Consider the following 17,532-nt stretch of genomic DNA (forward strand, 5'->3'; position numbering starts at 1 on the left):
GTGGTGTACCACAAGGTTCTGTTTTGGGGCCACTGCTGTTTGTCATTTTTATAAATGACCTGGATGAGGGTGTAGAAGGGTGGGTTAGTAAATTTGCGGATGACACGAAGGTCGGTGGAGTTGTGGATAGTGTCGAAGGGTGTTGTAGGGTACAGAGGGACATAGATAGGCTGCAGAGCTGGGCTGAGAGATGGCAAATGGAGTTTAATGCGGAGAAGTGTGAGGTGATTCACTTTGGAAGGAGTAACAGCAATGCAGAGTACTGGGCTAATGGGAAGATTCTTGGTAGTGTAGATGAGCAGAGAGATCTTGGTGTCCAGGTACATAAATCCCTGAAATTTGCTACCCAGGTTAATCGGGCTGTTAAGAAGGCATATGGTGTGTTAGCTTTTATTAGTAGGGGGATCGAGTTTCGGAGCCACGAGGTCATGATGCAGCTGTACAAAACTCTGGTGAGGCCGCACCTTGAGTATTGCGTGCAGTTCTGGTCACCGCATTATAGGAAGGATGTGGAAGCTTTGGAAAGGGTGCAGAGGAGATTTACTAGGATGTTGCCTGGTATGGAGGGAAGGTCTTACGAGGAAAGGCTGAGGGACTTGGGGTTGTTTTCGTTAGAGAGAAAGAGGAGGAGAGGTGACTTAATAGAGACATACAAGATAATCAGAGGGTTCGATAGGGTGGATAGTGAGAGTCTTTTTCCTCGGATGATGATGGCAAACACGAGGGGACATAGCTTTAAGTTGAGGGGTGAAAGATATAGGACAGATGTCAGAGGTAGTTTCTTTACGCAGAGAGTAGTAGGGGCGTGGAAAGCCCTGCCTGCAACAGTAGTAGACTCGCCAACTTTAAGGGCATTTAAGTGGTCATTGGATAGACATATGGATGAAAATGGAATAGTGTAGGTCAGATGGTTTCACAGGTCGGCGCAACATCGAGGGCCGAAGGGCCTGTACTGCGCTGTAATGTTCTAGTTCTAGTTCTATTCACAATCTATATAAACGATTTGGATGTGGGGACCAATTGTAATATTTCCAAATTTGCTGATGACACAAAACTAGGAGGGAATGTAAGTTGTGAGGAGGATGCAAGGAGGCTTCAAGGGGATTTGGCCAGGCTAAGTGAATGGGCAAGAACATGGCAGATGGAATATAATGTGAATAAGTGTGAAGCTATCCACTTTGGTAGAAAAAAACAGAAAGGCAGAGTATTTCTTAAATGAGATGGGGTTGGGAAGTGTTGCTGTCCGAAGAGACCTGGGTGGCCTTGTTCATGTGTCACTAAAAGCTAACATGCAGGTGCAGCAAGCAATTGAAAAGGCAAATGGTATGCTGGCCTTCATTGCAAGGGGATGCGAGTACAGGAGTAAAGATGTATTGCTGCAATTGTATAAAGCCTTGGTGAGACCGCACCTGGAGTATTGTGTATAGTTTTGGTCTCCTTATCTACTGTGTCCTCAGTACCTTGCTCTATGGCAGCGAGGCCTGGACAACGTATGCCAGCCAAGAGCGACGTCTCAATTCATTCCATCTTCGCTGCCTTCGGAGAATACTTGGCATCAGGTGGCAGGACGATATCTCCAACACAGAAGTCCTTGAAGCGGCCAACACCCCCAGCTTATACACACTACTGAGTCAGCGGCGCTTGAGATGGCTTGGCCATGTGAGCCGCATGGAAGATGGCAGGATCCCCAAAGACACATTGTACAGTGAGCTCGCCACTGATATCAGACCCACCGGCCGTCCATGTCTCCGCTATAAAGACGTCTGCAAACGCGACATGAAATCGTGTGACATTGATCACAAGTCGTGGGAGTCAGTTGCCAGCATTCGCCAGAGCTGGCGGGCAGCCATAAAGACAGGGCTAAATTGTGGCGAGTCGAAGAGACTTAGTAGTTGGCAGGAAAAAAGACAGCGGCGCAAGGGGAGAGCCACGACAAACAAATTTCTCTGCAGCACCTTTGGAAGAGCCGGTCACTCCAGAATTGGCCTTTATAGCCACTCCAGGCGCTGCTTCACAAACCACTGACCACCTCCAGGCGCGTATCCATTGTCTCTCGAGATATAGGAGGCCCAAAAGAAAAGATCTAAGGAAGGATATACTTGCCATACAGGGAGTGCAACGGAGGTTCACCAGACTAATCCCTGGGATGACGGGATTGTCTTATTATGAGAGATTGCAGAAACTGGGCCTGTATTCTCTAGAGTTTTGAAGAATGAGAGGTGATTTCATTGAAACTTACTAAATTCTTACAGCATGTGATGGGGTAGATGTGGATAGCATGTTTGCTCTGGCTAGTGAGTCTAGAACCAGGAGACACAGTCTCAGAATAAGTGGCAGGCCATTTAAGACTGAAATGAGGAGGAATTTCTTTACTCAGAGGGTGATGAATCTTCAGAATTCTCTACCCCAGAGGGCTGTGGAAACTCAATCACTGAGCATATTTAAGACAGAAATTGATAGATTTCTGGACACTAATGACATCAAGAGATATGGGGATAGAGAGGAAAAATGGCACAGAGGTAGATAAGCCATGATTTGTTTGAATGGCGGAGCATGCTCGACAGGTCGAATGGCCTACTCCTACTTCCTATGATCCTATTTAGGGATGCATTGGTCAGAGTATCTTACGGTAACTCACATCACTGACACGGGAAGTCAAACTCACACCCAGTCCCTGTATTACTAGTCTTGCTGGAAAAGGTTTCCTCCAACTCAAATCTCCACAAAGTTGCTATTTTGTATGCTGCTCATGCAGCAGTTAAATGACATGCTTTTGCATTCCAATACAGTTTCAACCAGAGGACACTGCCACATCTTTGACCAAATCACGTGTGCTTTTCACCTCAGTTGCTATGTATTTCTTATATTTAAAATCCTATTATTTCCTTTAAATAAAAAAAAAAACCAGTGAAATGTGTCCGTCTGTCCTTAAAAATCCTAATTGCAACATTATGACATGGTCAACCTTATACAGCTATGTTTATACATTGTTACGACCAGGTGTGAAAGGCGTCTGGGGTCTTTTACTGTCTTCACCTGGTCTTATTGTAACAGGATTTAATTTTAAACAAAGTGCTTTGAGCTCCCCCTTGGTGAATCCTTGTTCACCGCTTTCCAATAATAAGGCAAAGAAATGAGCACACCATGTTTTCTTAGGTTTAAAGAAGAAAAGTGAAATTTATTAAACTTACTTAAACTCTAATTCGGTTAACGCGTACGGATATATGGCCCGCCCACACTAGCATGCACACGCAATACACACATGCAAATAGGGACAGAAAAGAGCAGAAGAAAAATAAAGTAAAAGTAGAGAGGTTTGAGGCAGTCTCTGAAGGGGGTTTCTTGTTACTGTTTGTGTTTCTAGTTCGCCGTAGGGTCTTTGATTGTAGACAGCTCTTACTTTTCGTCGGGGCCCAGTATTCTTCTTAAACCTTGTTCACGTAGGAGACTTTTCTCTCTGAGTTCATGTGTCTTCAATGGGTCTTCCGTTCCGTGAGAAAAAGATGGGAGCAGACAGGAGAAAGATTCTCAATCCAGGAGCTAACAGCTTTCTCAGTTTCTTTCTGTCAGCAAGTTCAAATTCAAACAGCCAGTTAGTCACGTGACTAAACTGGCCTGACCAGGTCTTCTGTGTATTGGAGAAGCAGGGACTGGGTCCTCTGTTCCAACACTGTCTGCCAGCATGTAAATATCTTTCTAGTCAGGGGCTTGGCAATTCCTTGTGATAGGCCCTCTTTTCTTCCCAGCCACAATTTTAAGTTTTAACGTTCATGTGGCGAAATAATGTGTGCCTCAGTCTTGGCAGGTGGGGGCCTGCATGGTAACATATACAATGTCACAAATTCTGAACCAGGGGAAATGGGGCTGCTCAATGTTCAGAGCAGTGGCCCACAAGTTAAGTACTGTCATTTATCCACTACGCTCCATAACTCACTTTTATGAAGTAAATGCGGTATAAATCATGGACCCCACCATCCAACTCACAAATATATACTAGAGTGCCCTTCTTTCCAGAACATCTTTTTTCCAGCTTTTGCAAATCTCAGGATTTGCCTCAATACTCAGATTATTTTGTACATTAATTCAACATGATTTTGTACGGCTCCTGTAGGACTTCATTAAAGCTAATAAGCAAGACCTAAAAACACCCAAAGGCCCTGATGTACAATTGTGGCCATGAATTTAACTGCGCCACACTTACCTCCATCGGGTCAGGGCGTGCGCATTCAATTATGTGCCACTATGCCTAAATAACATTTGATCCAATTTATACAGCATATAAAGCATTATATTGTTCAAGTCTCCTATACCAATAGTGAAGTCATGCAATACATCTTTGCACAATGATTAACTTTTTATGGGGTTCTTGACAGTGATGAGAGAAGAGGGGAAGTTCTCACCAGATCAACTGATTTTGCTGATTGTTTATTCTGAGAGGGTGGGGGGCCACAGCGTAGCAATTTCAGGATTTCCATGTTAATCTGCGTTTGCACGAAATTTGAAGTTACGGTCAAATTCAAAGGGGTAATGATGGCAAACACTGATAGTTCGTTGTCAAAAACTGCACAAATTCCTATTACGATATTTTACTCACCGACCAAAGACATGCTGCATGATAGTTTGCCTCAGTTCTATAGTGAGGCTTTTTTATTTTTTTTAATGTTGTCTTTGAACGTGGGATTGAGAAAATTTGGTCCAGTCATAGGATTGGGTGGTGGTTGGGGGGGGGGGGGGGGGGGGGAGGAGAACATCTGTGTAACAGCTAAAAGATTAGAAAAAAATTACAACTAGTCAGGAGGTTCGTCCATACCATTTAACTGTGCAGTAAGGAAATATTTTTCTTCCTGTATGAGCACTTAATAGCATACAAACCAGGCTATATTAGGATATAAAATAAGCTGAAGTATAAAAATAGGAAATGCTTTGGAGTTTTGGAATTTTATAAGAACAGATTAGGACATTAAAGTGCCAAACATCTGAGCTACACTTTTTCAATTTTAAGGTAGGAGCTGAAGTCACCCACCTGATTCTCAAATATCACAATTCCTCTCTGGAACCCTGTTTTGTCTCATATCTCCCTTACCTTCTCTCCTGATGGCATGGACTCCCTTGGTGGTCTAGGTTCCCTGGGCACTGGCTTCTCTCTGCTTGCTGATGCCCATGTGGGCATCCTTAACAATGACACTGACAGTGAGCATCAGCAGATGAGAACATCTTGCTAAGTCCAATCTTGTTCAACTAACTTTTCTCTTTCCGATTCAAGAGGTCGACTCAATTGGTCTTCAATATGTGCGTTCAGAGTAGACAGCAATCAGAGCTAGAGACAAAAGAGAGTCAGCAGACTAGTCTTTTCAGGCTTCTCTCATGTATCTCTAAGCAGACACTGACAGAAGCCTAGGATAACGTCATCTGTATGTCTCCCTCAGCTGAAGGATGGTGTACTTGTGCTAGCTTGCAGCAGGTGGATAGGGGAGGGTGGAAGATGATAAAGTGAATAGAAACAGGTCTCAGCCAAGAGTTTGTTTTAAACAGTAACCATTCGCAAAACCTTATCTACTGAGCTAGCCTTGCTATTTTTTTTTCACAATCCCCACATGGTACTGGCCCCCGAGCTGAGCTTTAGAACACATATTTGCTCTATAAAAAATTATCTACTTCCACCTCCATGGTATTGTACATTTCCACCCCTGCCTCAGTCCATCTGCTGTTGCAAACAGCACCCTGTACCTCCAGACTGGACGTCTTAAGTGCTCTCCACCCTCCATTAATTTAAGTTCCTCTAAAATTCAGCTGTACATATCCTAACTTACACCAAGTCCCATTCACCCATCACCCTCGTGCTCACGATCTATATTCGTTCCTGGTTCAATAATAACTCAGTTTAGAATTCTCATTCTCATGTTCAAACTGCTCTTTGGCATGGCTCCTCCCCATCTCCGTAGCCTTTTCTAAACCTACAATCTTCCAATAACTCGGTGTTCCTCCAAATGACCTCGTGCACCCTCACTATTTTTGCCTCATCACTGACATTCGTGCCTTCAGCTGTGTAATCCCGAAACTCAACTTCCCTCCCTAAACCTCGAGATCTAATGTCTCCTCCTTTGACTCAGTGTCAATTTTGACAGAGTACGATCCTGTGAAGCCCACTGGGACTTTTACTATACTATAGGTGCTAGATAAATGCAAGTTTTAAAAAATTTGTTTCATGGGATATGGCATCGCTGGCAAGGCCAGTATTTGTTGCCCACCCCTAACTGCCCTCGAGAAGGTGGTAGTGAGCTATCTCTTTAACCGCTGCAGTCCATTCGGTGTGGGTACATCCCCAGTGCTGTTAGGAAGGGAGTTCCAGGATTTTGATCCGGTGACAGTGAAGGAATGGCAATATAGTTCCAAGTCAGTACGGTGTGTGGCTTGGAGGGGAACTGGCAGATGGCAATGTTCCCATGCATCTGCTGCCCTAGTCCTTCTATGTGGAAGAGTCATGAGTTTAGAAGGAGGCGTCGAAGGAGCCGTGTTGAGTTGCTGCACTGCATCTTGTGCATGGTACACACTGCTGCCACTGTGCATCGCTGGTGGAAGGAGTGAATGTTTAAGGTGGTGAATGGGGTGCCAATCAAGTGTCCTGGATGTCATCAAGTTTCCCCGAGTGTTGTTGGAGCTAAAGCATGGCTACCCGACCCAAACCCGACCAGACCCAATGACATGTGTTGGGTTCGGGTTGGGTCTCTCTTCTGGGTCCGTCATTTGGGCTTGGGTCGGGTCGGGCTGGATGTGGACACAGTGCTGCCTTGCTCAGGGTGGGAAGTGATCTTCAAAATTTGAACATTCAGCTGGGACGTCAAAGCGGGAAACGTGCTGCCGGAACAGAGGATCACAACATTTGGACAAGGTACAGCACAGTGACCTGTTTGATATAATTAACTTTAATATGACAGTCAGGTCGGGTCGGGTCAGGCGTAGGAAAAAAAAATCAAAGGACTCGGGCCCAGGTTGGATGCTGCCGGGTTGGGTTTCAATTTCATACCCGAGCAGACCTTTAGTTGGAGTTGCTCTCATCCAGACAAGGGGAGATTATTCCATCACACTCCTGACTTGTGTATTGTAGATGGTTGACAGACTTTGAGGAGTCAGAAAGTGGGTTAATTGCTGCTGAATTCCCAGCCTCTGACCTGCTCTTGTAGCCAGAGTATTTATGTGGCTGCTCCAGTTCAGTTTCTGGTCAATGGTAACCCCCAGGATGTTGATAATGGGGGACTCAGCATTGGTAATGCCACTGAACGTCAAGGAGAGATGATCAGATTCTCTCTTATTGGAGATAGTCATTGCCTGGCACTTGCGGTGCGCATGTTACTTGCCACTTAGCAGCCCAAGCCTGGATGTTATCCAGTTCTTGCTGCATATGGACACAGACTGCTTCAGTATCTGATGAGTCACAAATGGTACTGAACATCATACAATTATCAGCCAACATCCCCACTTCTGACCTTATGATGGAGGAAAGGTCATTGATGAAGCAGCTGAAGATGGTTGGGCCTAGGACACTACCCTGAGGAACTCCTCAATGAATGTCCTGGGGTTGGAGTGATTGGTCTCCAACGACAACCATCTTCCTTTGTGCTTGGTATGCCTCCAACCAGTGGAGAATTTTCCCCGATTCCCACTGACTTCAATTCGTCTTGGGCTCCTTGATGCCAAATGCTGCCTTGATATCAGTGACAATCACTCTCACCTCAAGTTCAGCTCTTTTGCCCATGTTTGGACCAAGGCTATAATGATGTCTGGAACCAAGTGGCCCTGGAGGAACTCAAACTGAGCATCAGTGAGCAGTTTGTTGCTGTTTAAGTGGTGCTTGATAACGCTGTCGATGACACTTTCCATCACTTTGCTAATGATTGAGAATAGACTGATGGGGCGCTAATTGGCTGGATTGAATTTGCCCTGCCTTTTGTGCACATGACATACCTGGGCAATTTCCCACATTGTTGTGTAGATGCCAGTGTTGTAGCTGTACTAGAACTGCTTGGCTTGGGGCATAGCTAGTTCTGGAGCACAAGTCTTCAGCGCTAGAGCCAGAATGTTGTCAGGACCAATAGCCTTTGCAGTATCCAGTGCCTTCAGTCATTTCTTGATATCACATGGAATGAATCGAATTGGCTGAGGACTGGCATCTGTGATGCTGGGGACCTCAGGAGGAGGCCAGGTGGATCATCCACTCGGCACTTCTGGTTGAAGATTGTCGCAAATGCTTCAGCCTTGACTTTTGCACTGATGTGCTGGACTCCTCAATCGTTGAGGATGGGGATATTTTTGAAGGCTCCTCCTCCTGTCAGTTGTTTAATTGTCCACCACCATTCATGACTAGATATGGCAGAGCTTTGATCTGATCCATTGGTTGAGATTGCTTTGCTCTGTCCATTGCATGCATGTAGTCCTATGCTGTAGCTTCACCAAGCCGACACCTCATTTTTAGGTATGCCTGGTGCTGCTCCTGCCATGCTCTCCTGCACTCTTTATTGAACCAGGGTTGATCCCCTGGCTTGTTGGTAATGGGAGAGCAAGAGATATGCTGGACCATGAGGTTACAGATTGTGGTTGAATACAATTCTGCTGCTGCTGGTGGTGGTCTGCAGCGCTTCTTCGATGCCCAGTTTTGAGCTGCCAGATCTGTTCGAAATCTATCCTATTTAGCACGGTGGTGGTGCCACACAACACGATGGAGGGTATCCTCAGTGTGAAGATAGTACTTTGCCTTCACAAGGATTGTACGGTGGTCACTCCTATCAATACAGTCATGGACTGATGCATCTGCAACAGGTAAATTGATGAGGACAAGGTTTAGTAGGTTTTTCCCTTGTTGGTTCCCTCATCACGTGCCACAGGCCCAGTCTGTCAGATGTGTCATTCAGGAGATGGCCAGCTAGGTCAGTAGTGATGTTACTGAGCCACTCTTGGTGATGGACATTGAAGTTCCCCACCCAGAGTACACTCAGTGCCGTTGCCACCTTCAGTGCTTCTTCCAAGTGGTGTTCAACATGGAGCAGTATAGATTCATCAGCTGAGGGAAGGCAGTAGGTGGTAATCAGCAGGAGGTTTCTTTGCCCATGTCTGACCTGATGCCATGAGACATCATGGGATTCGGAGTCAATGTTGAGGATTCCCAGGGCAATGCCCTTCTGACTGTATACCACGGTGCCACCACCTCTGGAGAGCTTATCCTGTCGGTGGGATAGGACATACCCAGGAATCGTGATGGCATGTCTGGGACATTTGATGCAAGATATGTTTCCACGAGTATAACCATGTGTACTTGGTGTACTTGTCCATAGATCACTGAAGGCGGCAGCACAGGTAGATAAGGTAGTTAGGAAGGCATATGGGATACTTGCCTTTATTAGCCGAAGCACAGAATATAAGAGCAGGGAGGTTATGATGGAGCTGTATAAAACGCTAGTTAGGCCACAGCTGGAGTACGGTGTACAGTTCTGGGCACCACACTATAGGAAGGATGTGAATGCACTGGAGAGGGTGCAGAGGAGATTCACCAGGATGTTGCCTGGGCTGGAGCATTTCAGCTACAAAGAGAGACTGAAAAGGTTAGGGTTGTTTTCCTTAGAGCAGATAAGGCTGAGGGGGGACCTGATTGAGGTATACAAAATTATGAGAGGCATTGATAGGTTAGATATGAAGAAACACTTTCCCTTAGAGGAGGGGTCAATAACCAAAGGGCATATATTTAAGGTAAGGGGCAGGAGGTTTAGAAGGGATTTGAGGAAAAAAAATTTCACCCAGAGGGTGTTTGGAATGTGGAACGCACTGCCTGAAGAGGTGGTAGAGGCAGGAACCCTCACAACATTAAAGTATTTAGATGAGCACTTGAAAAGCCATAGCATACAAGGCTACGGTCCAAGTGCTGGAAAATGGGATTAGAATAGTTAGGTACTTGATGGCCAGCACAGACATGATGGGCTGAAGGGCCTGTTTCTGTGCTGTATAACTCTATGACAGGCTGCTGTTTGACAAGTCTGTGGGGGCAGCTCTCCAAATTTTGGCACAGTAAGAATGTTTTCAGGGTCAACAAGGCTGGGTTTGGCATTGTCGTTTCTGGTGCCTAGATCGACGCTGGGTATTCAGTCCAGTTTTATTCCTTTTCAACTTTTACGTAACGGTTTTGTACAACTGAATGGCTTGCTACGTCATTTCAGAGGGCAGTTAAGAGTCAACCACATTGCTGTGGGTCTGGAGTCAGATGTAGGCCAGACCAGGTAAGGACGGCAGATTTCCTTCCCTAAAGGATGTTAGTGAACCAGATGGGATTTTTACAACAATCGATGGTAGTTTCATGGTCACCATTACTGATGATTTTTTTTTAACTAATTGAATTTATTAATTCATTGAATTTAAATACCACCAGCTGCCATGGTGCAATTTGAACGCATGTCCCCAGAGTATTAACCTAGGTCTCTGGATTAATAGTCCAGTGACATTACCACTACGCGACCGTCCCCCCCATTCTAATCAAACAATGCATGGGAAGCAGTTCCACTATTGAACTCAGATGTCCCTGTGCTAATTATTCCTACCAGTAATTAGAGATCAAGAACTTCACATTCCAACCCATGTTGTTTGTTATCATGCATTTTAGTTGCAAACGACCAAAGAAACCAGCAGGAGGATTTTATTCATCATAAAGGATCAACTATACATCAAACTATGAAAACCTTTTTACATTTTTTTGTTTTTTCCAAGAACACACCAGTTAGAATCTTAACTTTTTTTTTTACTGCATTGTTCTTAACCTTAAAAATATTCAAAAGGGAAAACCCTAATTAGGTAGCCTTGGCTTTAACTTAAATATTGTACAACCTGAAATTTACTGATTGAATGATGTTCCACTAAGCTGACAACTTCCAGTATTACAATTGATAGTCTTCATACAAAGTGAGAGTCATAGGCTTGTGCGCTCACTGCTAAATTCCTGATGTATCTGTGTTGAAATTTCCCTAATAGGGTCACATGTGATAAATCCCTGGAGGACAGCGAGGATGGTATATGGAGGTCACGCTGGTTTGAGAAATGAGAAGCTTGTGCTAATACTTCTTTCCAAAATATGCCACTTGGCCCACTCATTTTGTCCACTACAGAAATACACTGGGACTCCACTAACAGTTTTACGTGGTATGCAACTGAGTCATATAGGCTAGGTAGGTCACAGGTTCAATCTCTGGTTTGCGCTGAATTAGCAGATTTCAACTGACAATGCATTGCTACAACAGGCTATACAGTCCCTGGGCTGGGATGGATATGGAGAAGACAGCGAGTTATCATCCAGTGACTCTTGCTGTAAAGTGTGTGTTATCAACATTGAGTGAATACAGCAAGTGGCTGGGATGCGATGCCCCCATGGTTCAATACTCATTATCTAAGTTCAGACATGAATGTCAACTAGACTATGCCAGTGGAGGGCTGCCAGCACCACAGTGAGCAAGTACATACTTCCAGGAGACAACTACTGGTAGTCGGGGCAGGGGTAAACAATGGAAGAGCAGAAAAGAGATACCAACAAAAATTTAAATATATAGCTCCATGCAAATCTAGTGACAATATTCAGTCTACATAGCCACATTAGTAATGGTGAAGTTACTCTACCAAACTGTACCAAACTCATTTCCCAACTCCCCAAAGCCTGCCAACCATTTACAAGCCACAAGACAGGAGTGTGATGGAATACTCTCCACTTGCCTGGATGAGTGCAGCACCAACACTCAAGAAGCTCGACACCATCTGAGACAAAGCAGCACGATTGATTGTCACCGATCGCATACATCACCTCAACACATTCACTCCCTCTACCACCAGTGCACAGTGGCAGCAGTGCGTACTATGCACAAGATGCAGTGCAGCACTTCCTTCGACAGCACCTTCTACACCCATGACCTCTACCATCTAGAAGGAGAAGGGCAACATATGCTTGGGGACACCATCATTGGCAGGTTCCCCTCCATGTCACACACCTTCCTGACTTGGAAATATATTGCCGTTCCTTCACTGTGGCTAGGTCAAAATCCTGGAACTCCCTTCCTAACAGCACTCTGGATGTACCTTCACCACATTGACTGCAGCTGTTACGTGGCTCACCAGCACCTTCTCAAGGACACTCAGGGATGGACAATAAATGCTGGCCTTGCCAGCGATGCCCACATGCCAAAAATGAATTTTTTTTTTATAAAAGTTTAGTAAATAATTACTATTGTTCAGTGTACCTGAACTCACATTAGAAAACAATTTCTACAAACACTGTTAATTTGGATCAGTTCTTATAAAGTTAAAATGTATGAAATTTATACCTCAGAAATGTCTTAGCTTTCATGCACTTGAATATGACTGATGTTATACACTACACCATCAGAACTGCTTTCTGGCAAGTTTTTTTTTTCAAGCCTACGTTACACTACACAACAGAATGATATGTAAAAATCTTGAAAGTGCATAATTACACAACTATCTTTTTTATTTTTAGTGTTAATATTGCTAAGATAGTCACATCTAGTAACATGCAGCTGGAATACTTACGGAAGAAGTCTTTCTTCACCAAATTCTTAGCACATAATACTAGAAATTAAAAAAAGGAAAAAATTACTTGAAGTCTGAAACATTTATTTTGATTCCAGTAACATAATAAAATGTCCAAGCATTTTGATTAATGTTAACTTAAACAATGCAACTCATTAGATAGGATCAGTTATAGAGCAAGAAAACTACAAATGTTAATCTGAAATCACCTAGAAGGAATGCCCTATTAAAAACATTATAACTTTGGATGGAAACTATGCAACTGAAACATACTACGCTGAAATTAAGTTAAATATATCCCATCTTGGATCACTATTAAATCAATGCCAACACTGACTAGTTACCACAGCTATATAAAATCCCAGCTACGCTTCAGAAACGTTTCTTATTGCTACTGGTGTGAATATCCTTATAATTTGGAAATATGTTGCATTCATTTAACCTTTTCTTTTTAAGAATACTTAAGCATCTTATTTAAAATAAAACACCATCCTCGAATCCATATGGGATCAAATAGCAACAACGTACTCATGGCATGTTTGTTTAGGTACAGCAGTGATGGATTAGACAAAAGATGCTAAATGTCATTCAATTCTGAATTGCCCAAAGTATGGGTGTTGTGCTTTTTTTAAAAATAAAAACATTAGAAATAATGACTACTTATTATGACAATGAAACAGTCCTAAATGTCAAAGGCAGTTAAACCAACAAGTACTAAGTTTCTGCAGAACAGCAGAGAATTCTCAAAGCTAGTGACCATCACAGTAACCTTGTACCTTCATGTAGTGCCATTCAGTGCTGCCGTGTACTTCTCCTGTCATTGACAGCACGCCTGAACATAAACAATCCATAAGCAAGCTGATGTCAGCACAAAAACAAGATTTTCGTGGGTCTCGCAAACTGTCAGCTCTTCTACTAATTATGTTAAACACAGCTGGTTCAGTGCATTAGTGTGTTTATGGTATGATATTGCAAAAACATTGATGAACGATACTGGCTCATCAATTTATCAGTGTCCATCACCCTAACCAGCCAGTAAGGTAATTTCTCTCATGACCTCAGCATCACTTGCAGGACTATGGGGATCAGGCAGGGGAGTGGGACTGACTGAATAGCTCAGTGGAGAGCCAGCATGGACTCAATGGGCCGAATGGCCTCCTTCTGTGCTCTAAGTGACTATTATTCCATCACAGTGCATTGTGATAAGTGATGTTAGTAAAATGTTATGAAAAGCAGAGTGTGAGAGAGCGTTTTTTGATGATCATTGTATGCGCTTTCTTCCTTGGTTATTGCTTATGGGTTATCGGCTAAAATGGCATGTAACACAGGTGAAAATGCAAGATTTCAGCAGCATGGAAATACCACACCCTGTATGGCGGGCGAAACTGTCATCGATCAGCTCTAACTATCAGAATGACTGCTCCAGGCCAGCTGAGGAAATCGAACCCAACTAATAACAAGCAACTCCCAACAGAGCAAAGGACAAGCAGCTTCCAACAACATCTGGATGGCGAGCAGCAGTGGGTCTGGTGGGTCATGTTGTGCAAGTCAACATTCACAGTAATCAATCTGATAAAATCAAAGACCTCAACTGCTGGTCATAAACCGAGAAGCTGCACCAAGATATGATATGTCTGATAAACTCATTGCAGAGGTCCAAACTTTGGTGAAAGAGAAAGATTGCAAAGCTTTCCACTTAATGGCTGTTGATGTTTAAGCAAATAAATACATGAACTACATTTATCTGTATTGTGTCTGATATTTTCATGGGAAAATTGCAGGAATTTGCTTGATTACTTCAACAATTCAGAGAGGAATTTCCCAGTATTTATTGGCAGCATTTTTTGCCTCTAAGAAGTAAGCATTAAAAAAAATATAAACATAGAAACATAGGAAATAGGAGTAGGCCATTCGGCCCTTCAGCCTGCTCCACCATTCATTATCATCATTATCCAACTCAGTAACCTGTTCCCGCTTTCGCCCCATACTCTTTGATCCCTTTAGACCCAAGAGCGAGATCTAACTCCTTCTTGAAAACATACATTGTTTTGGCCTCAACGGCATTCTGTGGTAGCGAATTCCACAGGTTCATCACTCTCTGGGTGAAGAAATTTCTCCTCATCTCAGTCCTGAAAGGTTTACCCTGTATCCTTAGACTATGACCCCTGGTTCTGGACTTCCCCACCATTGGGAACATCCTTCCTACATCTACCTTGTCAAGTCCTGTTAGAATTTTATAGGTTTCTACAAGATCCCCCCTCACTCTTCTGAACTCCACTGAATATAATCCTAACCGACTCAATCTCTCCTCATATGTCAGTCGCGTCATCCCAGGAATCAGTCTGGTAATCCTTTGCTGCACTCCCTCTATAGCAAGAACATCCTTCCTCAGATAAGGAGACCAAAACTACACACAATATTCCAGGTGTGGCCTCACCAAGGCCTTGTATAATTGCAGCAAGACATCCCTGCTTCTGTACTCAAATCCTCTTGCTATGAAGGCCAACATACACCATTTGCCTTTTTTACCGCCTGTTGCACCTGCATGCTTACCTTCAGCGACTGGTGTACGAGAACACACAGGTCTCGCTGCATATTCCCCTCTCTGTTTATATCTGTTCAGATAATAATCTGCCTTCCTGTTTTTGCTACCAAAGTGGATAACCTCACATTTATCCACATTATACTGCATCTGCCATGCATTTGCCCACTCACTCAACTTGTCCAAATCACCCTAAAGCCTCTCTGCACCCTCCTCACAACTCACCCTCCCACCCAGTTTTGTGTCATCTGCAAATTTGGAAATATTACATTTAGTTCCCCCATCTAAATCATTAATGTATATTGTGAATAGCTGGGGTCCAAGCACCGACCCCTGCAGTACCCCATTAGTCACAGCCTGCCATTCAGAAAAAGACCCATTTATCCCTACTCTATGTTTCCTGTCTGCCAACCAATTTTCCATCCATTGCAATACACTGCCCCCAATCCCATGCGCTTTAATTTTACATGCTAATCTCTTATGTAGGACTTTGTCGAAAGCCTTCTGAAAGTCCAAATAAACCACATCAACTCTACTAGTTACATCCTCTAAGAATTCTAGTAGATTTGTCAAGTAAACCCATGCTGACTCTGTCCGATTCTACCACTGTTCTCCAAGTGCTCAGCTATAAAATCTTTGATAATGGACTCTAGAACTTTCCCCACTACCGACATCAGGCTGACTAGTCTATAATTCCCTGCTTTCTCTCTACCTTCCTTTTTAAATAGTGAGGTTACATTAGCTACCCTCCAATCTGTAGGAGCTGTTCCCGAGTCTATAGAATCTTGGAAGATGACCACCAATGCATCCACTATTTCTAGGGCCACTTCCTTAAGTTTCTAGCAGTTGATAAATATCCATGGGCCAGGTGGTCTCTTTTTTTTTAAATCCTTTTGCTTCATGTGTATGAATCACAGAATGCAATCCAAAAATCCAAGAAAATCCAGCAACTTATCTAGTGACCATTAACCAGTGACTCTAACTAGTATGAACCAGCAGCCTGATATTTGATTCATATTTACAGAAACAGGCTACTCAGCCCAATAGGTCCTGTGTTTACGCTCCACATGAGCCTCTTTGCACCCTTCATCTAACACCCTCAACATATCCTTCAATTCCTTTTTCCCTTGTGTTCATCTGGTTTCCTCTTAAACGCATGCATAATGCAAATTGGACAAAAAATGCTTTAACCTCCATTTGCTATGAAAATTTGGCTTGAAATTTTGAATAATAAATGCTTCAGCTATCTAATCCAGTACATCTCTTCCTACCCATTTTGATATCCTTATCTTTCAACATTTCTGCCTCAACATATCACTTCTCATCCAGGAAGAGAGACAAGAAGGTCGATACCAAAATGGATTTTAAGGCCAGCTTCAAAACTACTTGAAAAAAATTCCCATCTTGTGGCCTGCACTACAGGACAGATCTCACTGCTAGTTGTTGTGTTTCATCGTTCCCTTGAGATGGTGTACTCCTAACACCAAGCTGGGAACTATAAAACACATCCAGAGAGTAGGCTGACCTCAACAAAGTTGTTCATGGCTGGTGTTTAGGTTGTATGAATAGAAGTTCAGTACATCACGCTACCAAACTACTTTTCGCCCAATTTTAAATGGTAATATGGTACAAATATCCCCCGACAGTCTGGTACAGTGGTTCCAGTGGTAGAATCCTTGCAATCCCAAACCACAAGAGTCATAAATTTCAATGCCAACATTCACTTACATTGGGTGAATTTTGTTTGTTCTCATCATGACAGACTCCCAAACATCAAATCAAATGGAAAGAAATTTCCACTTGGGAGGTTGACCAAACTTTATTTTTTGGAGGAAATGGATAGAAAAGGAACTGAAATGTGAAACCAAAGTTCTATTTTTCAAACATTTTGGTAAATATAGATGAGAACTCATATTTGCCCTTCCTGTATGGAAAATGGGCAATAAAAACAGAAGTTAATTTCACAAACATACCAGTAGCTACTGACTGATCATTGGAGGCAAAGCAATAATCTGCTGAGCAATCAGGTTTATGCAAAATAATAAAGGCTCCCACAGAGACAGAATTTAACTGATATGTAGGTAATGAGAGGTTTTTCCCCCTAAAAGTTGATTTGTGCCAAACATTTTGTGCACTCCTTGCAAGTACTGCTTTGGTATTTAAAAAATTTATCCATCAGCCGCTGTTTCATCAAAGGAGACCAGTTAGGCCTGTATAATGCATTAACAGCCTCTGGGATACAAGTGAAGAGAAATTATTAAGGAGACACAGTCTGGGATAGATCCTATGGGTAGACAGTGTCCTTGTGGGAGAAACAAAAAATCTAATTTAATTACAATGATGAATTATTCAAGATCCAACAAATTTAATTCTAAAAATCGTTCACTTAAATGCCCACATTACCTATTTTTCTGAAAGTA

General features: G+C 43.1%; 1 protein-coding gene across 1 annotated transcript in view; it reads right to left on the reverse strand.

The window, feature by feature from the left end:
• Positions 1-17,532, reverse strand: part of smurf2 (SMAD specific E3 ubiquitin protein ligase 2) — a 323,106-nt gene that overhangs the window by 163,516 nt on the left and 142,058 nt on the right. Inside the window, exon 2 of the mRNA XM_068058473.1 lies at positions 12,571-12,609. Within this exon, the coding sequence (XP_067914574.1) occupies positions 12,571-12,609 (39 nt within the window). The remainder of the gene's footprint in view (positions 1-12,570; positions 12,610-17,532) is intronic.

This window comes from Heterodontus francisci, chromosome 26, assembly GCF_036365525.1.
Source record: "Heterodontus francisci isolate sHetFra1 chromosome 26, sHetFra1.hap1, whole genome shotgun sequence".
Classification (NCBI taxonomy): domain Eukaryota; kingdom Metazoa; phylum Chordata; class Chondrichthyes; order Heterodontiformes; family Heterodontidae; genus Heterodontus; species Heterodontus francisci.